At 43.1% G+C, this 27,830-nt stretch overlaps 1 protein-coding gene across 3 annotated transcripts in view; it reads left to right on the top strand.

The window, feature by feature from the left end:
• Positions 1 to 26,143, top strand: part of ELP2 (elongator acetyltransferase complex subunit 2) — a 158,857-nt gene extending 132,714 nt beyond the window's left edge. For all 3 annotated transcript variants that reach the window (XM_068236709.1, XM_068236710.1, XM_068236711.1), the window contains 8 exons: positions 590 to 685; positions 5,962 to 6,019; positions 11,616 to 11,688; positions 12,498 to 12,690; positions 15,416 to 15,537; positions 15,955 to 16,097; positions 18,673 to 18,777; positions 25,078 to 26,143. In XM_068236709.1, the coding sequence (XP_068092810.1) occupies positions 590 to 685; positions 5,962 to 6,019; positions 11,616 to 11,688; positions 12,498 to 12,690; positions 15,416 to 15,537; positions 15,955 to 16,097; positions 18,673 to 18,777; positions 25,078 to 25,240 (953 nt within the window). In that variant the 3' untranslated portion in view covers positions 25,241 to 26,143. The remainder of the gene's footprint in view (positions 1 to 589; positions 686 to 5,961; positions 6,020 to 11,615; positions 11,689 to 12,497; positions 12,691 to 15,415; positions 15,538 to 15,954; positions 16,098 to 18,672; positions 18,778 to 25,077) is intronic.
• The last annotated feature ends 1,687 nt before the right edge of the window (positions 26,144 to 27,830 follow it).

The following is a 27,830-nucleotide window of genomic DNA, read 5'->3' on the forward strand; positions in this document are numbered from 1 at the left end:
GATTTAAGTGAGCAACTGTGATTTCCCATGATGCATCCCGATTATATGCATTTCATCTTTCTGCTAATTTAAAACGGAACTATCATAAATGCCTTCTGTTTTATGAAGGCAAATTTGCATTCAGCATTGTTTTTAGTGAGTGCGTTTTTCGATCTCTTTTAACCCCTTATACAGTAGAATCCCTTTTATAGTAAACTCCAAGGGACCAGGAAAAGTAGTTTACTATATCAGAAGTTTACTATAACAGAATTGGTCATACATTGTATATTTTACAGACATATTTGCTGGGACCTGAGGACTGCGTTTACTGTATCCAAAGGTTTACTATATCAGAGTTTACTATAACGAGATTCTACTGTACTTTCCTAGTTGTTCTGGATGAGGGATCTTGGTGTTCTGTATTACTGTTTTATTGTATTCAGTCGTGTCTCTATTCTATTTGTAAGTTTTGTAAATTAGGGACAAGGTTACCTTTATAATTTATTCCTCTGATAAAAGTAATGTGTTTTGTTTACTAAAGAAATAGTATTGAATAAAGGCAGTTTCTAGTTTTAAACCTATTTGATTAAGTTTGATTTTCTTTTCATAGGAGAACTAAATGCACCAAAAGCACAGGAAGAAGAGACGTTTAGTAGTGCTTCTGATCAGTATTCCCAGCCTTATTTCCAGCCCTCCATCCTGACAGGTTGGTTAACAAGCCCATGCGTCCGCTTTGAACTGATAATCAAGCACATTAGTATTTGTCATATTAAATATTGCTTGAGATTATATTTCACTCGTGTGTTACAGCCAGTAATCATTGTAAACTGTTCCAAACCTGCAACTTGGTAAGGGATAAATGATCACTCTTCCTGGCTTAAATATACTCTCCTGTGTTTCAGGGTTGTTATTCCCTTTTCTACTAAAAAGTAGATACCGCTTCAGTTTATTCTGAAAAATGGTCTCTGCCCGTAAGCACTGGCAAAATCCATTCTTCCAGATTCTCTAACTTTCTGTACATGCTGGAAGCTAGACAAGTACTTGCCTGTACTCCTGTTTACAAAGTCTTACTGGTGGTTATTTATGATGCTTGAATATAATGGTAAGGCAAGATACAGTGAAAGAGATGTGCAAAGATTACTGAACATGAAGTTATATACTTCCGATGCTGAAATATGAAGGATTATCCACCTATTAACATGCATGATCAGCAAATTTATTTATTTTCTTTTAACGTTTCATAGCATAACCGCAAACTTTTTTTTTTTTTCATCTTAACCTTCTCGGGGTAAGCCTCCGCGGAGGATTTCTCAGGCCCTGCTGGGACGATTTTCATAATTTTTTTTTTAGAACACGCAGCAAGCACTTTTAAAATGGAGAATCTCTTAAAGGGAACCCGAGGTGGGAATAATATGGAGGCTGACATATTTATTTCCTTTTAAGCAATACCAGTTGCCTGGCTGCCCTACTGGTCATCTGCCTCTAATACTTTCAACCATAGACCCTGAGCAAGCATGCAGCAGGTCGGGGGTTTCTGACAATACTGTCAGAACTGATAAGATTAGCTGCATGCTTGTTTCTGGTGTAATTCTGTTCACTACTGCAGCCAAATAAATCAGCAGGACTGCCAGGCAACTAGGATTGTTTAAAAGAAAATAAATATGGCAGCCTCCATATCACTCTCACCTTGGGTTCACTTTAAAGGGAACCTTTACTGAGAAGGATATGGATGTTTCCTTTTAAACAATACCAGTTGCTTGTCAGTCCTGCTGATTTCTTTGGCTGCAGTAGTGGCAGAATCACACACTTGAAACAAGCATGCAGCTAATCCAGTCTGACTTCAGTCAGAGCACCTGATCTGCATGCTTGTTGAGGGGCTGTGGCTAAAAGTATTAGAGACACAGGAGCAGCAGGAGAGTGGGCCATCTTGTATAATTTTAAAAGGAAATATCCATATCCTTCTCAGTTTAGGTTTCCTTTAAGAAGCATTCTCTCTTTTTTAACTATAGAAAAACCACTAAAATCAAAACGTGGACAGTGCAATACATAGGCATAGGAATGTGCCAACACATTCCATGGAGTAAGAACAAACATGCGTACATAATAATACAGACAATAGTAGACATATCCATCGGTACATAATACAGAATTGGCAGACATAGGCCTTGATTCACTTAGCTGCACAAGTTAACAATCCTGTGTGCGTGCTAATGCTGCGTAGCGTGCGCTGCTAACTTTCGCCCGCTCTTTTTTTTTTTTTTCTTAAAGCAACGGCCACTCCTTTGATCCCACCCTGAGCCCTGTCAGGTTCAGTGTTTTTATAGGACATTATCCCCGCACTTTGATTGGCCCATGTGACAGGCAGCCTATTGGGCCATTCAAAGTGCGGGGATCACGTCCTTCAAAGACACTTATAAAAGGAGCGGGTGTAAGGTAGTTGCACATGCTGTGCAGCACTACCACGCTTAGCGTGCACACAGGATTTTTTACCTGCGCTGTTCAATTTAAGTTGCACTGCTTTAGCAGCGCAGCTTAGTGAATCAAGGCAATAATATTTACAGTAACAAATGTAATATGATGACCAAAATGTAGAGCAAATTCCAAGACACAAAGGTGTGAGAGAGCTCTGCCATTGCGAGCTTATAATACAAATCTCATCCTGTCTGTCTGGCCATATAACATGCCCTAATTATTTCTACTTTAGAGTGCATAGTTGTTAGACACCTTTATCTTATATAATTTGTATTGCTTTTTCAACAAAGCACAGATACCACAGACAATGATTGACATGTACTTCATAGTGAACGTAAGTGACAAGTCAACAAGTACATGGAGAACAGATTCTATTTGTATTTTTGCATCAGGAGTCATGATTCATTTTGTATGAAGTATATTTCAAGTAAAACTTCAGTTTTCTTGAGGAATAAACAATTGTTCAGTTCAACTGTGCATATTGCTAGAAGAAATGGCAAACCCAATTTCAGCACTCTTATTTTGTGCAAGTACATGCCAGAGCTGGTGCCAGTCAATTTAAAACTGAAAACCAGCAACAATTCTTCTTGCTCTATGCAGTTGCTGTACTTACTAACGTACAAAGGGATGGCCATTAACGATACAATTCCGCAGCCATTCGATTGTTTCCGTTTGATTTCCACAGCAATCGGAAATTATCAGTTGTGCCCATTTACCAATGAATTCCCTCTCACCAATTTGATTAGATCAACCGTGCCCAACCATTTGTGGCCCGCGAAGCCAGTTTCTGTGGCCCGCGCGGTGTCTGCCTGCGGAGAGGGAGAGGATCGGGTGGTATTGTGTAGTATGGCACTCGGCGGGTCGCGCATACACCAGCGTGTGCTTGTATTCAGCCCCGGGTAGCGCTGGGATAGTCAGAAAGCCTCGCTCATTGGTTACTGCAGGAACATTCCTCCAATAGGAATCAGCCTAATTCCTATTGGAGGAAGGTTCCTGCAGTAACCAATGAGCGAGGCTTTCTAACTATCCCAGCGCTACCCGGGGCTGAATACGGAGCACACGCTGGTGTATGCGCGTCCCGCCGAGTGCCATACTACGCAATACCACCCGATCCTCTCCTCCTCCGCAGGACACCGCGGGCAGACACCGGGGCACACGCTGTGACAGCCTCCTCAGCCCCACACAGAGCTTACAGCCTCCTCAGCCCCACACAGAGCTTACAGCCTCCTCAGCCCCACACAGAGCCTACAGCCCCCTCAGCCCCACACAGAGCCGACAGCCCCCTCAGCCCCACACAGAGCCGACAGCCCCCTCAGCCCCACACAGAGCCGACAGCCCCCTCAGCCCCACACAGAGCCGACAGCCCCCTCAGCCCCACACAGAGCCGACAGCCCCCTCAGCCCCACACAGAGCCGACAGCCCCCTCAGCCCCACACAGAGCCGACAGCCCCCTCAGCCCCACACAGAGCCGACAGCCCCCTCAGCCCCACACAGAGCCGACAGCCCCACACAGAGCCGACAGCCCCCTCAGCCCCACACAGAGCTGACAGCCCCCTCAGCCCCACACAGAGCTGACAGCCCCCTCGGCCCCACACAGAGCTGACAGCCTCCTCAGCCAGCACACTACAGGCCACGAGTGGGTAATTAGGCCTCTGTTCCTCCTCAGCAGAGCTGACAGCCTCCTCAGCCTGCACACTACAGGCCACTCTGATACCATTGCTGCATTAAGCTGCCTTGTGCATACACCCAGGAACCGTACTGGACTCTGATACCATTGCTGCATTAATCTGCCCTGTGCATACACCCAAACAGCCACAAACTTCTCATTAAGAAAATGTGCATCAAATGGTGAGTACAACAATTCTTATATTGTCGTTTTCTTTCCATTTCCAACACCATGTTAACTGTTACTAGAAAAACGTTAAAGAGACACTGAAGCGAAAAAAATATGATATAATGAATTGGTTGTGTACTATGAATAATTACTAGAAGATTAGCAACAAAGAAAATATTCTCATATTTTTATTTTCAGGTATATAGTGTTTTTTCTAACATTGCATCATCCTATAATATGTGCAGATTACACAACACCCAGCATTCAAAATGAGTCTTTCAGAGCAGTCTGTGAAGTAATGAACTCTCCTCTAGCAGAGGAAAAGTAAACAGTTCAATTACAGTTGAGATAATAAAAGTCAGATAACAGCCCTCTCCAGGACCAAGTTAGTCGGAGAGCTTAATGGCTTGTTTGCATAGAGATAACTGGAGTTTCTCAACTCTTCCTGTACTGGAAACAATTAGACTGATGTATCTGATCTTAATGTTTTTTTTTTCTTAGCTGTGCTACACATACAAATCATAATATCATAATTTTTTTTTCGCTTCAGTGTCTCTTTAAACGTTTTACATCAAAATTTTGTATGCATGTGTTCTGGCCCTCGAGATTTTTCTTGATTTGAAGTTCGGCCCTCGGGCTAAAAAAGGTTGAGCACCACTGGATTAATGGATTCGATCCGTTTTTATGATTGATCCTATTGATCAGAACATAAGAAATTATGTAGGATACTGATTTTTACATTCATTATCCGGGTTTTAGCACCATACCCATTTTTGTTAGACAATGCTATAGTAATACATTTTCTTATGCTGATTCCATCCTTTATAACCAATCAATTTTTTGATGCAGCTGATGAGTTGTGTGCTGTGTGGTCTTAGGTTCTTGTCCTTTAACTATACAGAATGTTTTCATTCATTTATCCATTCAGTCACTAATTTGCATGTAATAAGTGTGATTCTAGACTAAGCACAACTTCTGTGGATATAGGAAAGGGAGCTGTTTGCAGGAATTATTGTAGTGTTGTCAGCAGTGATTGTAAGTCAGGGATGGGAATTAAAGCAAACCACAAAAAAAAAAAAAAAAAAAGAATTGTACCTGGGGCTTCTTCTAGCCTTTCCTGCTCTTAGTTCTGCTGTGGTTTTAAAAGCTCTGATCTGACTGGGTCTGCACTGTCTCCGCACTGTCTCCGCATCTCCTTTCTTGTACTCATGAGAGGCTGTGCATGGCTGTTGTGCCCAAGGACATTCTGCACATGCGTAGTTTTGAAAGAATTGTGATCTTGCATGCGCAGAACGCTTGCGGGCTCACTGTGCACAGCTGCATGGCAGCCAGATCAAGGAGGCACCCGGACGGGACTGATCATGCGCCGTAACTGCAACCCAGCTGGCTTTTACAGAAGGGCCACAACAGCACTAAGGAGAGGAGGAAGAAGATCCTGCGGGGGCACCTAGATTACGGGGGGCTGGAGGAAGCCCCAGGAATGATTAATTCTTGGATTTTTGTCTGATTCTGATGCACTTTAAATCACATGGTAGAAGAATAACGTTCAGTTTTTTGTCCATGGGATTGTCAAGTGATATGGCTGATCAGGCAATCGTCATGTACTGTATGTGATTACCTGGAGCAGGGTCCTGTTTTATACCTAAACTTAAAACAGTTTTTTTTTTTTTTAATAGAGCCTCCAGCAGAAGAACATCTATTACAGAACACATTGTGGCCTGAAGTTCAAAAATTGTAAGTTCCATATATTGTCTTATTTTAAAACCTATTTTCTCTCCTAGACTAATTTATTGGTAAGCAAGTATTTGCTTTTGCTGTATGTAACTAATTTCCTTTGTCTGCTAAGCACATTCGTGGCTTTATTTAGCAACATTGTTCAAAGAGAATTGTTTGGCAGTAGGTAATAACCGCTATCCATAAATTTGTTTCTTCATTTTGCTGTTAAAAATATAACATAAAATAAGGTTGTTGTCGGATGTGTCGTTGGCTGCTCCTTACCCTGTATTGAGAAATGGTGCTCATGAATTTCTGAATAGTAAGGGCAAAAAAGCTTGGGCTTAGAGTTGTAAACCTCAAGGAAACGGCAGAAGAAATGCAATATGTGATTCACTGCTATATAGCCCTGGGTTCTATTTCCACTAAGGGCACCATCTGCATGCGGCTTTTGTGCTCATTGGTTTTCAGGTTGGCTTCCTCCAGCTTTCTCCAAAATAAAGCACACTTATAAGACTTATTGTTTGTGACTGTAAACTGTGATAGGGACATAGACTTTTGAGGCACAGTGGGCACACATACAGTTAAAAACATAATCGCGTCACATCTTGAAAGATGTGTACGCCTTACACAGTAGAACAATTCTGACATAGCTGCTGTGTCCCTATTGATGCAGCAGTAATTCTATAACTTTTTTAAGAGTCCTAAGCTCTCCCCTTCCTCCTTCCCAACATAGTCACTCCCCCAACCTCAGATTTTTGGAGGCTGATACTTTACAGAGGCTAGCATATAAGGCTGTTCATCTACCTGTCCGGTGTGATGGTGTTATTGCATGTGTGCATAGCCCAGGCACGGGGGATGTGATGCCAGGAGGAGCAGCAGGCGAGCGAAGAGGGGGGCAGCAAAAGAGAGCATTGAAACTGACACCTTTCCAACCTTACCAGAAAACACAGGGACAGCTCGATTCACCTCAAAGTGTATCTAAGGCAGCATGTGACATGATGATAAACTTGTATGTACAGTGCAAAACATATTAATAACCAGGCTGTTTAACTTGTTGTTTTTTGTTTTTGTTGCCTGAAAGAGTTAATTTCTAGGCATGGAAGTGACGGCTTTTGTCTTGTGGGTACCTTGTCCAGAATAAAGTAAACCTCACTGATAAGCTAATTACAGCCATAAAAGTTTTCTTGACAGAATACAACTTCTGAGGGCAGGAAGAGATAAAATACATGAAGTATTGACCTTTTTCTAACTCTGGGACACTTAATAGGCTTCCACTGATTAGAGACAGTAAAACATTCAACCTACTTTGTGAATGTTTTAAAAGAAAACCATAGCATCTTTAAAAAAAAGTCATTTTTAGGAGTAGGGGGATGAATAAAATTGTTTAGCTCATCAGTTTATTTTCACCTTGGGTTCACTTTAAGGTACTCCTGACTACAGTATTTTTTATAACAGACATTCATTTATACATTGATTCCAGGTTCTGTTCTTCTGTGTAAAAAGCAATATGGGAAGCCGTAAGGATGGGCAAATGCAGACTTACTGTTGCATTAATCAGGGAGAGGGGGGTGCTAGGGGCATTGTGTTTTGATTTGTCTTAAATGCTTTCATCAATAATGCAAAATGCTTATAATTGCATTATTGATTTTCAGATCTGTGTTAAAATTCAAGTTTGTCAGTCTTGTAGTTTAGAATCAGAATCAAATTTATTTCGCCAAGTACAACGGGGGTTGTACCCGGAATTATTTTTGGCTCATACAGGGTCGGAGATGGTACAAACACATGCATGCAATTTCAACACATACAATCAAGGTACAGTAGTACAATTAAGCATATACCTATATATACACATATTACCAATAACTGTAGTGAAGGACGCGTGGGGAAAACTGGAGTGCTATGAGAGGGGAGCAGCCTGCCAACTATCGACGGCGCTCGCTCGCTCCACAGCAGCTTCATATGCCCCGCAGTGTGACCTGGAAAGAGGAGAAAGAGAGAGTGAGAAAGGATAGCTAAGAGAGACGAAGAAAGAGAGAGTGAGAAAGGATAGCTAAGAGAGACGAAGAGAGAGAGAGAGAAAGGATAGCCAAGAGAGACGAAGAGAAGACCAAGGCAAGAAGAGAGAGGCAGAGGCAGAGTCCATGGGTCTGCAGATTGAAAAAAACCTCCCCTGGGTCCGGTCAGTCCAGTTGATGTTGATGTGCAGGGATCTATGGTGGATGCAGACAGATGGGACCCTGTGCTTCTGGCAGCTGAAACATACAGAGCCAGGACTGGTGGAGAAAGGTCCAAGCACCAGGGCCCATGGGAGTCCAGGAAAACAAAATGATCCTCCGGCCTTGGTGGATGTGGCGTGTCCCTCGTGCATTGAGAGGCTGGGAGCAGCTGTGACCCTCTGCTGTGCGGCGACCTGGATCCATGTGCAGCGCCTGCTAGCTGTGAGCGGTGGGGGCCGTGAGATCCTTCCTTGTGTCGTCCGGGTCTCCATGGCAGCGGCTTCAGGCCGCTGTGACTGTGACAGGGGGACGGCTGTGGGCTCCTCCGTGCGACGTCCTGATTTTCCCCGGCGGCAGCTTCCAGCCACCCGAAGGAGGACCTCACTGCTGGGAACCGTCCTGGTGACGAGCTGCGATGCTGGGATCGACGCAGGTGGAGACCGTGATGAGGCGGCAGCGGAACTCCGTGCTGCATCTCCATGCTTGCGCATAACATGTGGCCCCCGAACAGCTGATCCTCATCAGCTGATCCTCACGCCGCCTGCGATCGTGGCTGTCGCTGATGCGGAGGCGGAGCAGGACCGGTGGTGCTCATGTCCTCCGCCTCTTACTCACCAAGAGTGGAGCTTAGAGGTGAGTGGAGGAGAGAGAAAGTACTAAAAAAAGCCGGAGCCCTGTGGCCGTGGCGACCGAGTCCGGCGCCATCTTGAGGTGTAATGGTTTACAATAAAAAGTTTACAATACAAAATGACTTGTAATCCAACACTTTTACACTTGGTGCCTACTAAGTGCTGATAGCTTCTGCAAAGGAAAGAAACACATTCCCACTGGAGAGAGAAAGCAGTGGGAACATTTAGGAGCCTCTTTTTTTTCCAAATTGGAATTGGTACATATTTATCAGTATAGGCATAGAGTAATGAATTTACTGTTCATACTTGGAGTGATATCCTAAAAAGGGGCTTATATCAATAATTTATAAAAGTATGTTACATTATTGATCAGGGTGATATTTTAACCACCTGAGCGGTCTGGACGAGCTGAGCTCGTCCAACACCGCCGGAGGTCGCCGCTCAGGCCCTGCTGGGCCGATTTTAATCAAATAAAAAGCAGCACACGCAGCCGGCACTTTGCCAGCCACGTGTGCTGCCTGATCGCCGCCGCTCTGCGGCGATTCGCCGCGAGCAGCGGCGAAAGAGGGCCCCCCTAGCCGCCTGAGCCCTGCGCAGCCGGAACAAAAAGTTCCGGCCAGCGCTAAGGGCTGGATCGGAGGCGGCTGACGTCAGGACGTCGGCTGACGTCGATGACGTCACTCCGCTCGTCGCTATGGCGACGATATAAGCAAAACAAGGAAGGCCGCTCATTGCGGCCTTCCTTGTTTATTATGGGCGCCGGAGGCGATCGGAAGATCGCCTCCGGAGCGCCCTCTAGTGGGCTTTCATGCAGCCAACTTTCAGTTGGCTGCATGAAATAGTTTTTTTTTTATTTGAAAAAAACCCTCCCGCAGCCACCCTGGCGATTTAATCAGAACGCCAGGGTGGTTAAGCACATCCGTACACTAAAGCTTTAAGTGCATGTATAGTACACTTATCCTTGTTTAACTGGTCTATGCAACTTTTAAATAAGGAAATAGCTACACTAACCTAGCCTGAGCAGTGCTGGTGTTCACCCAGCTCAGTCTTAGCTGTCAGCATCCTCTGATCTGGAAAACAAATAGCAATCTGAATATTGCGGGCGCCAGAGGATGCAGAATATGAGACCAGATTGGCCAGCCTTCTCGTTCATTCACTATAATAGACAAACTGGCTGTCTGCGCCCTCTAATGGCTCAACGCGTCTGATTTATTTTTTCTAATAATGGAAGATACCAACAGCAGTATTCCCTAAATGTGAGATCATCAGGATTGATCAGCTGATGCGAGAATGGCAATGCTCTATGTTTACAGGCACACAGGCCAGATAAATAAGGATAAATGTAGCTGTCAGTTGTTTTTCAGGGGCCAGACGCTGCTTTGTGCCTCAGCTATTTCAAGTTTGCAGGGAAAGTTCCTTCAGCTCTTTCAACAAAAAATATCCCTTTAAAACATTTTTGGTTGGTCTGGAATTTTGCTGAAAAGTAAACTCTCTTCAACAAAATAAATAAAGATTAGCAGTACGTATTGTATATTTCAAATGTACCATAGATGCACGTTATATTCGAATATGGGCTGACAGTGCCCAAGTAATATGAAGATGATGAGTTTGAAAAAGACTAATAAATCTGTTTTAAGGCTCCCAATCTGTCCCCTCTTGCAGACAGCAATCTGTCTATTTGCTTTAACATTTGAGTAAGGAACATAGTTATTGTCCCTAGCCTAGAAACATAATAGATGCCATTTAAAGTAATAATACTCTTATGTTCCAACTGGCCCCTCATGGTTTTGAAGTATTGGCATTTTCATATCACTACCCATGTAAAATCCACATGTGCATATTTATTAGCAAGATCACCATTCAAACCAGTAAGTATGTATGTGATAGTCTTAAAGAGACTCTGTAACAAAATTTTCAGCCTTATTTCTTCTATCCTATAAGTTCCTATACCTGTTCTAATGTGGTCTGTCTTACTGCAGCCTTTCCTAGTTGCACAGTGGCTGTATTATCTCAATTATATAATCTAATCTTCTTTCCTTTGTCAGCTTTGTCGGCTCAGGCAGGAATGTGCTACTCTGCTGTGATAGGTAGAAGTTATACACACCCTCTCCACGTCCCCTGCAGGCTCTGTGTGAGTCAGACTGAGCTTCTCTGAGCCAGGATTGCAGCAGGAAGTGGCAGAAACAGCACAGAGGGGCCCAGGAGAACATAATGAATAGAATGTTATGCTTTGTATTGTAAGAATTTTAGAGTACAGATTCTCTTTAATTGTTGCATGTTTGTTGAGCTGGACAGTCAGCAGCTACTGTCATGGGGGACAGTCAGACAACTGGAAATTTGTCTTGTGAACTCCTTTTGTCACTCCGTGAACTAATCTCTTTCAGCATTCCTGCTACTTCATACACCCATGCACACAGTCACCCCTGGTACCCTTGCTGATACCAACTCCGGATAGCTAGACTTGTGGAGAAAAGGGGGGCAGATATGGGCATATAAAGAGGGTTTTTTTTCTCTCTCTCCCTTTTTATCTGTGTGAGGATGGGAGACACTGTTCAGCAGGGGAAATTCCTGGCCGGTGGCTTGACTAACAATTTTACCCAATTTACTCATGTGAACCGATGTATTCAGCCAAGTGCTTATAGACAAAAGTGCCACTTTGCTTCAGTTGTTCATCAGCTGTTTCATTGCAAACAGCTGCCTAATTTATCCATAGATGTTAACATATTTATTTCAGATTTTTGTGTTTTATATTCTCATCTTTTATTTTAGGTATGGACATGGCTATGAAATCTTTTCTGTCGCTGGTAACAATGCAAGAACAGTTGTCGCCTCAGCTTGTAAGGTAATGGTATTGGAGTTTAACAGAACTGTGAAAAACTCTGGATCTCCAGTCTGCAGATCTTCTAGCACACAGTTCCCCAACCCTGTCCTCAAGGCCCACCAACAGTACAGGTTTTGCAGAATACCACAAACATTCACAGGTCAGTTAATTAGCATGTCAGCAGAGCTGATTAACTACCTTTTGTGGATTTCTATAAAACATGCACTGTTGGTGGGTCTTTTAAAAACTAGCATATAGTTAAAGTTGGCATGGCTAAAATACACCTTGCAGTTGGTTCACAAAGCAACATTATACTGTGGCACATGCATTTAAGCAGTTTGTGTTGTAGTGTGCTATGCATACATAATGATTGCCATCTGTAAAATGTTACCACTCAAAACATAACCTTAATAAAATATAAACCTTATAGCATAAAATACCCAGCAAGCAAGTAGGAAGCAGAATCCTTTATTTCACCAAGCATGACGTGGTCCTGCCCGGAATTGGGTTTGGCACAAAATCAGCTCAGGTAGAGGGAAAGCAGGCACCATGCTTGGGTGTGCTCATACGTTATCTACTCACTCACTTTTCAACTTATGCATTTTATATTTTATTCGAATGTTGTGTTTTGAGCAATAAGACTTAACATGCATAAATAGTTGTACACATGCATGTTTTAAAATAACATGCATAAATCCATATGTTGCAGTATAAAACCCTTGATTTTTTTTTTTAATAGGAGTTATTTTTTCAAATTCTTTAGTGGAGTTGTTTTAATCAAGGCATTTCATGGATTGACCCATTTTTTTCCATTTTGTTCACCTTTTTAGGCTTCCAAAAGAGAGCATGCAGCAATTATTTTGTGGAGCACCAAAAGCTGGAAGCAGATTCAGAGCCTGTCTTTTCACAACCTAACAGTTACTCAGATGGCATTTTCTCCTGATGACAAATTCCTATTAGCAGTTTCCAGAGATAGAAACTGGTCTTTGTGGAGGATGCAGGGGGGAAATCCAACACAGTCAGGTGAATAGCAGATGTGCTTGTATGCCGTTGCTTGGATATCTGACCGGAAAAAAATTAAGCAAATTGCTTGATTTTAGATATACACATGTTTTTAAATATGTCATCTACCCTTGCAAAATGAGGTAAGAAAAGGAATTATGTAGAAGATGCTTTTCCTTTGACTATTCCAGCTGTTGTCTCCTTGAGTTGTAGACCAGGGGAAAGGACTGTAGCAGTGTCAAGCCACATAACAGGGTAGCCCTTTGGTTTTCAACATGTAGTAAGTGTATTCAGTGGGGGCATACATGGGCTCTGGGTTTAAACGAACTCCACAGTCAATCCATTATAGTATGCTTTCAGTTTAAAAGTTAATGGCTATATAAATACACTTGAAAAGTATATTTTTTAGGTGAACTTTTATGGAGTACTTCTAAAAATATATATGGGACGGGGGGTAGTTAGGATGGTTCTGCCCACAATAGGGGTTACTGTGATCATGCCAACCATTGTTGTATCTCACGGTTAATCCTCCTATAGCTAGTAACAGATGTTTTTCTGTTTTTAGAGAATAGAGAGTAAGAGCATGATTAGGAACCTGGAAGCCAGAGTTATATTATTTCAGCTTTTACATAGCTACATATAATGGAAGTACTTTGATAAGTGTACTTTTCAGTTAACACATGCCCGTCACATGGAGTGAGGGGGCCTCAAACTCTAGTTCAACCTTTAATTTATTTTTTTTGTGCAGTAAATGTGTGTTAATTAGTAGTGCACAGTGTTTTGTGCAGTGCCCATCTGTACTTTTAGCAAAATATATATTAAAAATACCTGGCTGTATAGGTTCTGTAGCTCCATTGCCTGTTGAGATGACATTGTAGTTTTATAGGATTGAAAGCAGTCTGAACTCCTCCCCATCACATAATCACAAACATTAGGTAGTCAGAGAGGCATTGGGAAGGCACAGTAGCCAGCCCCTCGTCTCTGCTGGGATGGGGATGAATACAGATATTCACAAACCTTAAAAACGTGTTATTCCTCTGGGTTCTTTAATTAGGCTGAATAGTGGGAGGTGGTTAAAGAGTTTGTTGCCAAACAGTACAGTTCAATCACCCATTGCACACTAAGGGCCTGTTTCCTCTACACGCAGATTGGATGCAGAATGGATGCAGAAAAACTAACTACAATGAATGCCTATGGGAAAATCTGCATCAGAAAATTCATGATTAGTGGAAACAGGCCCATAGACATTCATTGGAGTCAGTATTTCTGCATCCATTCTGCATCCAATCTGCGTGTAGTGGAAACAGGCCCTCACTCTTGTGCTCATTATGAGGCTTATTAAAGGTGGTAAAGGGCTAAGTCTCATGATTTCTGTATAAATATTTAACCATACTTTAGTGCCAGTTACCTTATTTGGAAAGTAGCGATTAGGTTGATTGCCACTTTGTAAATTGTCAATGTTCACCACTTTCATTGTGGAAAAGCCTATACTACAATGGAGAGCACCATTTGCATCTCATGCCTCTGATCACCACTTAAGAAGTAGTGGTAAGCTGTTGAAATAGAGATGTTTTTTCCCTCTCGTTTTTTATTAAATGGATCTCAATGACTTGTTTTCACAGACTGCAATACAATGAGAGGGTTACTAGTACTGGTTAAAATTGGAAGGCTGAGCCCATAAAACAGAGTTCCCCAAACCTGTCCTCAAGGCCCACCAACAGTGCATGTTTTGCAGGAAACCACAAACCTGCACAGGTGAGGTAATTAGTGTCTCAGCAGAGCTGATTAACTTCCTCTGTGGATTTCCACAAAACATGCCCTATTGGTGGGCCTTGAGGATGATTGGCGAACACTGCCATAAAAGACTGCAGTAAATTACCTATGATAATCAGCCCCTTTGCAGCTCTTTCATTTCTGGCCAGTTCCTTCACTAACACTGCATGTAAACACCTTGTGCATCATATCTCACTGGGAGAATGCATTAGGGCACACAATGTAATGTTTACCTAGTTGTAAAGGCGCACATAATCTTGTAGATGACCACCAGATGTCACCAAAAGATTGATGTCTCTCAGATATCCAATCAGAGAAGGATTCTATCATGCCACATGCTAGGCATAGAGTTTTATTAGATTTCAGCATGAAATCTATTTAAAAAAAAACTATCAAACTGCAGTGTTGCACTGTTTGGTGCAGTGCAATGTTATGGGCAATCAATCTGCTGCCGCTCTAGACCCAATCAAATTATATCTTCCATTTGGTGCGATCAACCGTTTTCATACATTTTTGTCCGAAAATGTTACAATTATTGATTGGGGCATCCATGTCTAGCAGATTCGATCAGAGCGAGCAAATCTTTTGTGAATCGATGGATGGATGTGTATGGCCACCTTACGGGCAGCTGTGCAACTGAAGAAAAACACAAGGGTAAACCAACCAGGGATCCATGCTTACCAATAACCCGTTTAAGTAGTCCCACCTGTGTCTCAAATTAGAAAAAAATTACAAACAAAAGTGCTGGTTTGAGAAAGCAATTATATGCTTCTGTTGATGGTATGAGTAACTAATAAGCAATAAAAGATTTCAGACCACTGACTATAGTTCCATTTAAAGTATAATAAATCCAAAATAAACATTTTTTTTATAAAGCTGCAGAAGTGACCACTGCTTATTACAGAATGCATTCTTTTGTAAAACTTTAATTCTCGATAAGGTATAATGTTCATATTTTTTTTCCCTGTGGCAGAACCACATTTCACATTACATGCGTCCACCAACAAGGATACATCTGTACATAGCCGGATTATATGGTCATGTGACTGGACTCCTGACAGCAATTTTTTTGTCACAGGAAGCAGGGATAAAAAGGTATGCTTTTTACTAAAAGCAGCATGAGCATTCTTGCTAATAGTTACTGTACTATCTCAGACAAGGTTCACTGGCCCATCACAAATCTCCATATGAAAAAGAATATTATTACTGGTAGTTTGAGTCAAAACCTTGTTCTTCTGTTGGATTTGAGGTAAGTCAGAATAGGTTAGTAGGAAGTTTGCTTTTCTGTATACCTCATGCAATTAAAGTATGTGCTTGATCATGTCAGAATTTTTTTTTGTATAATTATATTCAGTCCTAGAAGGTTTATTTATTTATATTATGCCTATCATTGTCCAACTTGTCTGGAAAGAAATATGTGGCCTTTTTCTGATTAGCTGTTAATCTACCTCCCTAATTTGGTGACCAGTAAATGCCTAATTTGAAATGTTATCAATAATGTTTTGTTTGTAGGTGATTGTTTGGGGTGATTGCCAGGTGTCTGATTCTCAGGATGAGAATAACCGTGCCTCTGTCAAGCCATGCTCTACTTTGCTGGATGCAGAAGATTCTGTAACAGCTGTTAGTGTCAACCGGGCACTTGCTTCTCTTGGAAGGTATTCATGTACATGGATTCTGTGTGGAATTTTCTCATTACTTTTTCCATACTTCTCCAAATACAGATTCATTTGGACTCTATAATTATACTGTACAGAACATTTTAACAATGTATGGTACTGAAAGCACATAAAGATTAGAAAATAACAATATCTTGATTCAGTTAATCATTCCGAGTCCTTTTTTTGTTTCAATGCTTCAGTAAGCAAGCACAGGCAGTGCTCAATATGCAGGAATTTGCATGTAATAATCACGCAACAACTTGCACAGGAAGCATAGGTCTCGCTAGTTATTACAATTACAGCACTGATAGTGTGCTTCCCTGTTCACATATCCGTGCAGCCTGGAGGAGGTGGGGAGGGGGGTCAGCGAGTAAGCAGCCATCCAGCCGACAGTAAGAGGCACGGGCGGGGGAATCACTCACTTCTTCCTCGTTCCAACGTGCGCTCCACTGACGTCACTTCCTGCAACGCCAGCCACATACAATACAGTGGGCGGCGTTGCAGGAAGTGACGTCAGTGGAGCACACGCTGGAACGAGGAAGAGGTGAGTGATCCCCCGCCCGTGCCTCTTACTGTCGGCTGGACGGCTGCTTACTCGCTATTTAAAGCTGTAGGGGAGCGCAGTTCGGGGGACCCAGACGAGGGGGGGGGGGTCCGACCCCCCTCCCCACCGCTAGGCCCAATACCCCTGTCCTGCCCGGTACCCCTCCAGCTCGGCGGCCCTGGCTATTCCCTCAATAATTAGGAAGCAGATTACATATGAAGCATAGACCTCATTGGTTGGTGCTTTTGCGGTAATCCAGGCAGGCCCAGAGTATTGTGCAGATAACAAGCAGGCTACAAGTAGCTGCCAGCCCGCCCAATGACAACGGCTCATGGATCTCCAACGCATGACTCAACACAAAAAACACCACCAATACACACTTCCCCCTTTAAATGTCGCTTTAAAAAGACAGATAAAGTGAGGAAGAAAAAGGAAACCATTTACCTACAAGGAGCTACAAAAAAAAGGTTAAATGCGAACCACTAAAGATGAGGAGGTTTACCGTCCACATTTACAGGCTTTACTTTTTACACTGTGACCTTCAGTCAGATCCGAACTATACAATATTTTTGAAATAACTCATACTTTTCTTGCTTCATTGTTAACCATATAGCTGATAATGATAGGAACCAAATTACATTGATTCCAGTCATCATTCAACAAATATTAAGTGTTTGTGTGTGTGTGTGTGTGTGTGTTTGGGGGGGTTGAATCAACCTATCTTAGTTACATTAACGCTTTAACAGCCAATTGCCAATTTATTTGCTACATTTCTTTGCTACTAATTAGTAGTTCTGTAATATGTATTTAGAGCTATTTGTCACTACGGGACAGGGTGACTCAATAACAGGACTTCTGCTTTCAGTTTCTATATTCTCTGCTAGCAGAGCGACATCAAAGCATTCCAAGAATTTACAGCACAAGTCCTGCAGGCTAAGGTGAAAAGCAGTGCACTCTCATCTCAAATGAGATCATTCCTTTGAAGCTGCTAATGGGTTAATTCTCCTTTATCCATACAGTTGACTTTATACCAATAAACAATCATAATATTAGTGATGGTCATGTCTAGAAGAACTCCCCCTTCCCCTGTATGTTTGTCAGCATGCAGACAGCTTATGCTGGTGTATGCGCATGGTGCACATGGACACATAACATTAGCTCCCTTGTGCGATTGGTAAGATGCACTGTCTTTCCCAGGAGAGGAAGTTAGGATGTGTGCTCCTAATCCATTGATAGGTTTGATGCAATGAATGTGTTTGCATGTCTGCACTATGCATGTTACAGGGCTAGAGTTAGGACACCTATGTTTACCTGGGTACTTCTGCGCAGTATAGGTGACTAAGCATAAGAATGCATTCTTCTGTGAACTAAAACCCTGGCTTTTAATTTAGCTGTAGGGATAACAGTTGTGCCTGGATGAGTGAATCTGTAAATGCAATTGTTTGAACATTTGCATGTGAGTGTGCGAAGGGTTAATAGATTTTGCTAGAAGAACTCATGGAGAAGTATGTGATCAATGTGGTCAGATGATAAATGTGTAAGTCTCTGATTTGCTAGTCATGATCATGTGCTAAAGCAAGATGTGATCACAGCAAATCAGAGCTCTACAAATCTATCAGCTGATCAAACAAATTATGGTACATGCTTCTCCATGAGTTCTCTTAGACATGGCCATCACTATATATTTTGTATGCTTTGTTCTTGTCAATAACCCAAACAATGAGTCGGCACTTAATTCAGTATTTACGGTAGGTACTTTCCTACTTAGGCTTACTTAGGCTTTCTACCTCCCCTAGAAAATGTAAAGTACTCCTATTATCTTCAGCTTTAACGCTGCAGTGTTTGCCCGATGATATACCCCGTTTCCCTGAAATGAAGACCAACAATAGGCAAACGCTAAGTAAATAATTTAAAAATAAAATAAATAAAAAAACCTTTATTCACAGCAGTGTCCCTATAAGAATTTTTCTTCTATTTATATAATGTGAATACGTGGTGTTTTCATGTATTTAAAATATTTTTTTCTAGTTATATAATTGCTATTGGATTGGATTGTGGGAAAATCCTGCTCTACAGATGGCAAAGCAATGTAAAAGAAAATGACTGGATGAAGATTTATGATATGGACCAAAGGTTCGTACGTCTCTATTGCTAAAATGTTTGAGTGATCACTAAGCAGTGGCGTACCTAGGGCATTTGGCACCCGGTGCTGGGTGTTAAGACACCCCTCCCCCTAAAAAATGGGCGTGGTCACAACCTGCGGCGTGGTTCGCAGCAAAAAATGGGCTTGGTCATGACCGGATGGGGCGGAGCTAACTGTAATTTAAAGTATTAGCTAGTATAGTTGCCCCAGTATAGCTAGTATAGTTGCCCCTAGTATAGCTAGTACAGTTTCCCCCAGTATAGCTGCCCCCAGTGAAGCTAGTATAGTTGCCCCCAGTGAAACTAGTTGCCTCCTGTATAGCTAGTTTAGTTGCCCCCAGTATAGCTAGTATAGTTGCCCCAGTATAGCTAGTTTAGTTGCCCCCAGTATAGCTAGTATAGCTGCCCCCAGTATAGCTAGTATAGCTGCCCCCAGTATAGCTAGTATAGCTGCCCCTAGTATAGCTGCCCCCAGTATAGCTAGTTTAGCTGCCCCCAGTATAGCTAGTTTAGCTGCCCCCAGTATAGCTAGTTTAGCTGCCCCCAGTATAGCTAGTATAGCTGCCCCCAGTATAGCTAGTTTAGCTGCCCCCAGTATAGCTAGTTTAGCTGCCCCCAGTATAGCTAGTTTAGTTGCCCCCAGTATAGCTAGTACAGTTGCCCCCAGTATAGCTAGTACAGTTGCCCCCAGTATAGCTAGTACAGTTGCCCCCAGTATAGATGCCCCAGGAGGGGGGAAGCAGCGCTAGAAGAAGGAGGGGCAGTGGGGGCAGTGGGGACCCCCCTCACCTGGGACCCCTCCTTCTGCCTCTCTCTTCCTCCATAGATTACCGGCGGCAAGTACAGGGGCGGCGAGGAGGCATGCGGATAATTACCCACCACTTCCGCGTTCCAAGCGCTGGCAGCGTCATGTTGTCACAGATCTCCGCCTTCAATGCCGCCCACTGTGCTTCCGCTAATCAGGAAGCACAGTGGGTGGCATTGAAGGCAGAGATCTGTGACGACATGACGCTGCCAGCGCTTGGATCACGGAAGTGGTGGGTAATTCTCCGCATGCCTCCTCGCCGCCCCTGCACTTGCCGCTGGTAATCTATGGAGGGGGAGAGAGGCAGAAGGAGGGGTCCCAGGTGAGGGAGGGGGGGATATGTCCCCCCTCCTCACCGCTGCCCCCACTGCCCCTCCTTCTAGCGCTGCTTCCCCCTCCTGCTCTGCTGCTGTGGGGGGTCGTGGCGACACCCCCCTAGCTGTCTGTCACCCGGTGCGCCACGTCCCCTGCGCCCTACAGTAGGAACGCCACTGTCACTAAGCTTTTTGATCTTAACTTTAGGTACCTGTACAGTGGACGGTAGTGACCAAAGTACTGCAGTTTGTCATGCTATATAATAACTATATAAACACCTTTATATATTTGGTCTTTGCATAAGTTTTGCAGTGTGACTCCTGTGATCTGACAATTCCACTTAAAATATTTTTCAAATTGTTAATATCATCATTATAAAAGTTTGGAGCTACACATTTTCCTGTGAATTATAAAAACTCTAACAGATTAGAATCTATAGAGAGACCTTGGCCCATTGCTACCACAGCAGTTCTTATTGTAGTTCTGCACATGGCGGACACCTCAAATACTAAGAGCACAGTTCACTTACATTTCTCTAACCATCTCAGTGTAAGGCAGGAAAAGGAGAGACTCCAGGCTCCTCCTCCAAGGGAAACACAATTGACAAGAAGTTTAAAAGGCCCCCACCCCCTGCTACCCTCAGTATCTTGTGTTTCCGGCCTGCCGAGGACACAGTTGACAGCTTTAGTTTATTTATCTATTTGGCGACTTTGTGTAGCTATGCAGAGCAGTTTGTTTGGGATAAGATCCCATCCTGGCCTGTGATCAGGCGTTGGGAAGTTTATCCTGCCTGCAATAGTTAGACATAGTGCTTCTGTTCCCAGGTGGTCATCATGTCTGTGTGTGTTATGACGCTGGGAATCTCCCCCCTTCGGTAGCCTGAAGGGTCGCAGATGATCTCACTTAGCTCGGCCAGGTGGGCAGTTTGAGCGGTGAGTGCACGCGGGTGCACAGTGGCATCTGACAAGGGGGAGATAGCTAGGATGAGACGGCACCAAGATTTTTGTATATGGACAACGCCGTCCTCCAGCAGCCGTAGGAAGTGATCACAGCAGAAGCTTAAGGATGTGGTACTTCCGGATCACTCCAGTATAATGGAGGAGACAGAGACGCCGGCTGAGCGGTTGCTGTTGCAAGTCATGGCGGATCCTCTGTCGGCAGACAACACGGTGATGTAGCGTTTACCATGTATTTGCTTGGGGGGGAGAATCTGAGGGGACAGTACAAAGATTAGAATCCCTAAGTTTCTCTTTTCTCCAGATGGGGCTCAGCGATTGCTAAAAGCCCTTACCCCTGATCCTATTCCTGTGAATTTACAGAAGTAATTTTCAGGTCTAGCATTTGCATAGGATTGTTACATGCTAGCTGTAGGGACTGATAATTATTTGCTGGGGAAATGCATTCACATGGCTGAGATTAGAGTGGTTTCCCTTGTATGTTTTGTGCTATTTCTTCTCCTGTGTCCAAACAAGCAAGCAATAGATGCAGGACTGGTTGAAGGTGGAATGTTGCCATTGCAACAATAGGCTTCCCTGGGATTATAACAAATTAGCTGGTCAAGCCTGCACAGGAATAAAGTTGATTGGCAGAATTAGGGGTATAGAAACTTTCACCCAACAAATCTCTGAATAATTTCAGGTGGTCCCCTGATTTGCATTTGTGTGCAGATTATAATTTGCTTAGGCTGGTTAGCCCTGCATTTATTTGCTGAGACTTGTTAACCTTGATTTTCTTTGCATATGCTTGTTAGCCTTGCTTTCATTTTGCATAGGCTTGCAAGACTTGATTTCTTTTGCAGAGGCTTGTTAAGCCTTGCATTTATCTGCATATACTTGTCAGATTTGCTTTTATTTACATATGCATGATAGCTTTGCTTCAATTTACAGAAGATTGTCAGCCTTGCATTTGCATTCATTAGCATTTATTTGCATATGCTTGTTAACCTTGCTTTCATGTGCATAGGCTCGCAAGACTTGACTTCTTTTGCAGAAGCTTGTTAAGCCTTGCATTTATTTGCATATGCTTGATAGCTTTGCTTTCATTTGCAGACGCTTGATAGCTTTGCGTTCATTTGCAGACGCTTGATAGCTTTGCGTTCATTTGCAGACGCTTGATAGCTTTGCGTTCATTTGCAGACGCTTGATAGCTTTGCGTTCATTTGCAGACGCTTGATAGCTTTGCGTTCATTTGCAGACGCTTGATAGCTTTGCGTTCATTTGCAGACGCTTGATAGCTTTGCGTTCATTTGCAGACGCTTGATAGCTTTGCGTTCATTTGCAGACGCTTGATAGCTTTGCGTTCATTTGCAGACGCTTGATAGCTTTGCGTTCATTTGCAGACGCTTGATAGCTTTGCGTTCATTTGCAGACGCTTGATAGCTTTGCGTTCATTTGCAGACGCTTGATAGCTTTGCGTTCATTTGCAGACGCTTGATAGCTTTGCGTTCATTTGCAGACGCTTGATAGCTTTGCGTTCATTTGCAGACGCTTGATAGCTTTGCGTTCATTTGCAGACGCTTGATAGCTTTGCGTTCATTTGCAGACGCTTGATAGCTTTGCGTTCATTTGCAGACGCTTGATAGCTTTGCGTTCATTTGCAGACGCTTGATAGCTTTGCGTTCATTTGCAGACGCTTGATAGCTTTGCGTTCATTTGCAGACGCTTGATAGCTTTGCGTTCATTTGCAGACGCTTGATAGCTTTGCGTTCATTTGCAGACGCTTGATAGCTTTGCGTTCATTTGCAGACGCTTGATAGCTTTGCGTTCATTTGCAGACGCTTGATAGCTTTGCGTTCATTTGCAGACGCTTGATAGCTTTGCGTTCATTTGCAGACGCTTGATAGCTTTGCGTTCATTTGCAGACGCTTGATAGCTTTGCGTTCATTTGCAGACGCTTGATAGCTTTGCGTTCATTTGCAGACGCTTGATAGCTTTGCGTTCATTTGCAGACGCTTGATAGCTTTGCGTTCATTTGCAGACGCTTGATAGCTTTGCGTTCATTTGCAGACGCTTGATAGCTTTGCGTTCATTTGCAGACGCTTGATAGCTTTGCGTTCATTTGCAGACGCTTGATAGCTTTGCGTTCATTTGCAGACGCTTGATAGCTTTGCGTTCATTTGCAGACGCTTGATAGCTTTGCGTTCATTTGCAGACGCTTGATAGCTTTGCGTTCATTCGCAGACGCTTGATAGCCTTGCGTTCATTCGCATAGGCCTGTTAGCCTTGCGTTCATTCGCATAGGCCTGTTGGCCTTGCGCTCATTCGCATAGGCCTGTTGGCCTTGCGCTCATTCGCATAGGCTCGTTGGCCTTGCGCTCATTCGCATAAGCTCGTTGGCCTTGCGCTCATTCGCATAGGCTCGTTGGCCGTGCGCTCATTCGCATAGGCTCGTTGGCCGTGCGCTCATTCGCATAGGCTCGTTGGCCGTGCGCTCATTCGCATAGGCTCGTTAGCCGTGCGCTCATTCGCATAGGCTCGTTAGCCGTGCGCTCATTCGCATAGGCTCGTTAGCCGTGCGCTCATTCGCATAGGCTCGTTAGCCGTGCGCTCATTCGCATAGGCTCGTTAGCCGTGCGCTCATTCGCATAGGCTCGTTAGCCGTGCGCTCATTCGCATAGGCTCGTTAGCCGTGCGCTCATTCGCATAGGCTCGTTAGCCGTGCGCTCATTCGCATAGGCTCGTTAGCCGTGCGCTCATTCGCATAGGCTCGTTAGCCGTGCGCTCATTCGCATAGGCTCGTTAGCCGTGCGCTCATTCGCATAGGCTCGTTAGCCGTGCGCTCATTCGCATAGGCCTGTTTGCCTTGCATTATTTTCAATCTTCAATCTACAGAGAATTGAAGCGATAAGCTTTTTGGGAGAACCAAAGACTGATTGGTCCAGATATGCATTTTAGATGGGACTCTTCTTCAGTCAGGGCCAACATTTTGGTCGAAAGGTGCTTCAGGCAGCAGTCCCTCCCTCATATAAGTAGGGAGTTACTTGCCTATCTCTCCTTTTCCTGCCGTACACTGAGATGGTTAGAGAAAGGTCAGTTTAGACTTACCTGGTAAAGATGTTTCTAAACATCCCAGTGTACGGCATACTACATCCCTCCCTCTATGCTGCCTTCTATCCTTTCTTCCTGACTTTTTTTGCACTGTTTTGGTGTGGATTGAGCAGTAGACCGGAGTCTGGGTCACGTTTGGGGGTCTCATTGGCCGGATTTCTTGTCTATATACTGAGGGTAGCAGGGGGTCGGGGCCTTTTAAACTTCTTGTCAATTGTGTTTCCCTTGGAGGAGGAGCCTGGAGTCTCTCCTTTTCCTGCCGTACACTGAGATGTTTAGAAACATCTTTACCAGGTAAGTCTAAACTGACCTTTTTCACTTACAGTTCACTTACTTTTTTTTTAATAAATACATTACCAAATCTAATCATTCTTCTTTCAATTGTTAGACTAGGATTTCTTTATCTACTTTTCTTTGAAATTCAGATCATGATTTAAATTGTAATCATAAAAATGGTGAAAAAATGTTCTGTTTACAAACTGTCAAACACACGTAAATAGTCATTATTATAAATGTCAGGTACACCATTATATGTAAACGGGTAAAAATCAAAACAGTACTGTTCAGATTAATCACTGAAAAAAACGTTTGCTGTGCAGAGTATTTTGCAGATCATTTTTGTGAGACTTTTTGATATGTGAACATGACACTTTTTGTCATTGTACCAAATTCAAAATCCAGATTATAGGACAGTGTTTTGTAAGCCAGGTATAAAGAAAGGTTGCAATCATGTGTACACTAGTTTACTGCTAAATTTGGCTCACCTCTTCCATCAGGATAAATCTGTTTAAAAATGTCAACAAAGGTGCATCCCCAAAGATCTCTAATCTGTAAATGAGTTGTGTGACCTGATACCGTGTTTAGACTTAAAATTAATGATGAGTTTGCAGTTTAAATTGACAAGGTAAGGGATAAAATGTCATTAGTGTTGTTAATAACCCTGGCAATTCCAGCATATTTAATACCTGCGGGTTGTGACAAGCCAATTTCTCTCTGTTGGCAGTAGTGAGATAAAGTACACTAATTAGATGTAAGATGGTATTTGAGTCCTCTGCAGCCCAGCTGAGTTTGACATTTTGCTGTTGTCACACAGATCCTCTCCTCATTCTCTTATATCTCTTTCAGCCTTTGTCACACTCTGACTGTCAAGCAACTCTGTTGGAAAAGCAGGCTGGGCCGTGCTGGACATGATGATTCGGACAGCACTGAATGGTTGCAGCTGGCGAGCTGTGGAGCAGACCACAGTGTCAAGATATTTAATGTTAACAGGTGTATATTTTCAATATAGCAGTCCTAGAGACATTGGATCATGGTTTAGAAATGAGAGCACTTTCAGTGCTTAGAGCGCATGGCTTCAAAGAAGCTTTAATATCATTGATGCAGTTGTAATGTTTTTGTTTTTTTTAAAACTGTCTTGAGAGTTAAAGCAAATACATAAATATGTCTGCAGCTGCGTGTTTTTTATCCAAAATGGAACTCCAAATGTAAGTTGACTAAGAGTTGTCATTCAACAAAGATCACATTGAAGGCAAGGATTGTAATGCTGTGTGAGATCTCCTGAATGTCAGAGTTCTTGTTCAGTAAACCGTATAAGGGAAAAGCCATTAGTAGCCAAAAAGAACATTGCTTCCCTTCCAGAATTTAGTAATGACCACTTGCATATGTCATTATTTGAAGAATATTGTTTGAATGGGCGCAATAAAATTTGAACTTTTTGGCTTGAATAAAAACGTGAATAGACCTAGAGCAGGCTTTCTCAACCAGGGTTCCCTGGAACCCCAGGGTTCCTTGAGGACTCCGCAGGGGTTCCTTGGCATTTTACCCCATCGTGGGGGAAGTATAATAGAGCACACTATAATAGGTGGTACTGTAACAAGAAGCACTAAATTGGGGGGTCAGGAGACAGTATGAGTGGCAGTGTAATAGGAGATCGTGAAATTAGCAGCCTAACCTATTTAAAGACCACGCCTCCTGAAAAATAAATGTAGGGGTTCCTCGAGACCAAAAAATTGTTTGCAGGGGTTCCTTTAGATCCAAAAGTTATTTACAGGGTTCCTCCAGGGTAAAAAGGTTGAGAAAGGCTGACCTAGAGTGTGACTCCTTTATTGAATTTCACAAACCACACCAGTGCAGCTTAATGATCACATGCTTATTAGCCGCTTTATAATAAAAGTGTTAGTACTTCCTGCAACACTAATCTAAGCGTGATCTTTCTTGGACTATAAGGCTTATATACAAGTGAAAATGTTATGTACGTGGTTCAGAGGCGTCAATGTGAATTAAACTTATTAAAAACTTTAAAAATGGAGTAGGTGATCTTGGGCGAAGGGGAAAACAAATAGGCGCCAGCAAATTTGGGCGCACCATGCGCCACCATAGGCCATAATGTGAATTACAACTATAGCAATGCTCAGAAGGTAATTTAAGCGCCGGTGAAAGAGTCCAAATTACTTTAAAAACAGTGTAATTCGTCCACCAGCAATAGCTGGCAGCCAAATTACATCTTTCCCAATAAACAACCCAATAAAAAGAACCTAAAAGGCCCATATAAAAACAATATTTGAAAGACTGTAAAGAATATGTAATAAATTTAAAAAAAGAAAAAACAAAACCGAGACACCAGAAATCCTCTAAAGTGTTGTTCAAATGGAAGCAGATCAAAAGAATAATGTAACTGCCACAGCCGTCACTGCTCAACTGTATTACAGTATATTGCTCTGTCAAATAAGAAGGAATGTGCAAAAGTAAAGGAACCGAGTTGGGCACCTTCCAAGCAAGTAGTTTATTGCTGCCATTGAAAATTCCATCCAGAGCAAACAATCACAGCCATGTGCTTATGCTAACATTATGCGTGGAGACACTGGGAGAGGAGGTGAGAGCACCAGACACTAGAGGACGAACAACAATTATTTTGCTTCTATGCAGATGCTTGGTCACGTTGATAGTCCAGGCCTGGATTAATGCATGTATGTTTGTATGCCGTTCTGATGCAATCCATATGGAAACTAAGCCATTTGGATGGTTCTCAGCTTCCTTCTTGTTTGAAAGATGAATGCTTAACTGGCATTGGCCGGTCTGCCTGCCAAGAGCATGCCCAATCTGTATTCCACCAGACGTGCTAAACGAGAGGGTGCTGTATTTGGAAAGCCTTTTACATTTGTAAAGACAGAATGCCTGTAGTGCTGAGCTCATCTCTTCTGTTTTTTTTATTACTCATATTGCAGTGACTGGTGCACTGGGGGCTTTACCAATCTGCTATTACAGGCTTCATAGTAAGGTAACTAGAACTGTCCTCTCTAATTAGCTGTACATAAGCTGACCAGGCCAATGGTGCATTTCCTACAATCGGCTTAATCTTGAGTCAAAATTTTTCCAGGATTTTTAGGTAAAAGTTGGGGGGGGGGGGGGGGCAGCCTATACTCCAATCGCCTTATACCCTAATCGTCTTATACTCTAGTATAAACAGGTAAGTAATTCTTCCTTTAATTGGGCTCACCTGGTAAATTAATTACCGCAGGAGTTTGATATTAACCTACCTGGCGGTCTATTAAAACCGGCAGGATGGCGGCACAGCACTTTTTTTTTTAATTTTTATTTTTTTTAAATCCATGTAGCTAGCCTAGTGCTAGCTACATGATAGCCGCTGTGCAGCGGCATCCCCCCACTCTCCGATCGCCTCCGCTGATCAGAGTAAACAGGAAATCCGTTCAGAATGGGATTTCCTGTTTGGCTTCCCCCGTCGCCATGGTGACGATCGGGATGACGTCATCCACGTCATGGCATCTGTGGGAGTCCTGATCCACCCTTTAGCAAGGGGTTTCGGTGGTGGGGGCCCTCTAACGCGGCGGAGCGGCGGCGATTGGCTTGTACACGCAGCT

The sequence above is a fragment of the Hyperolius riggenbachi genome, chromosome 5, assembly GCF_040937935.1.
Source record: "Hyperolius riggenbachi isolate aHypRig1 chromosome 5, aHypRig1.pri, whole genome shotgun sequence".
NCBI classification, from domain to species: domain Eukaryota; kingdom Metazoa; phylum Chordata; class Amphibia; order Anura; family Hyperoliidae; genus Hyperolius; species Hyperolius riggenbachi.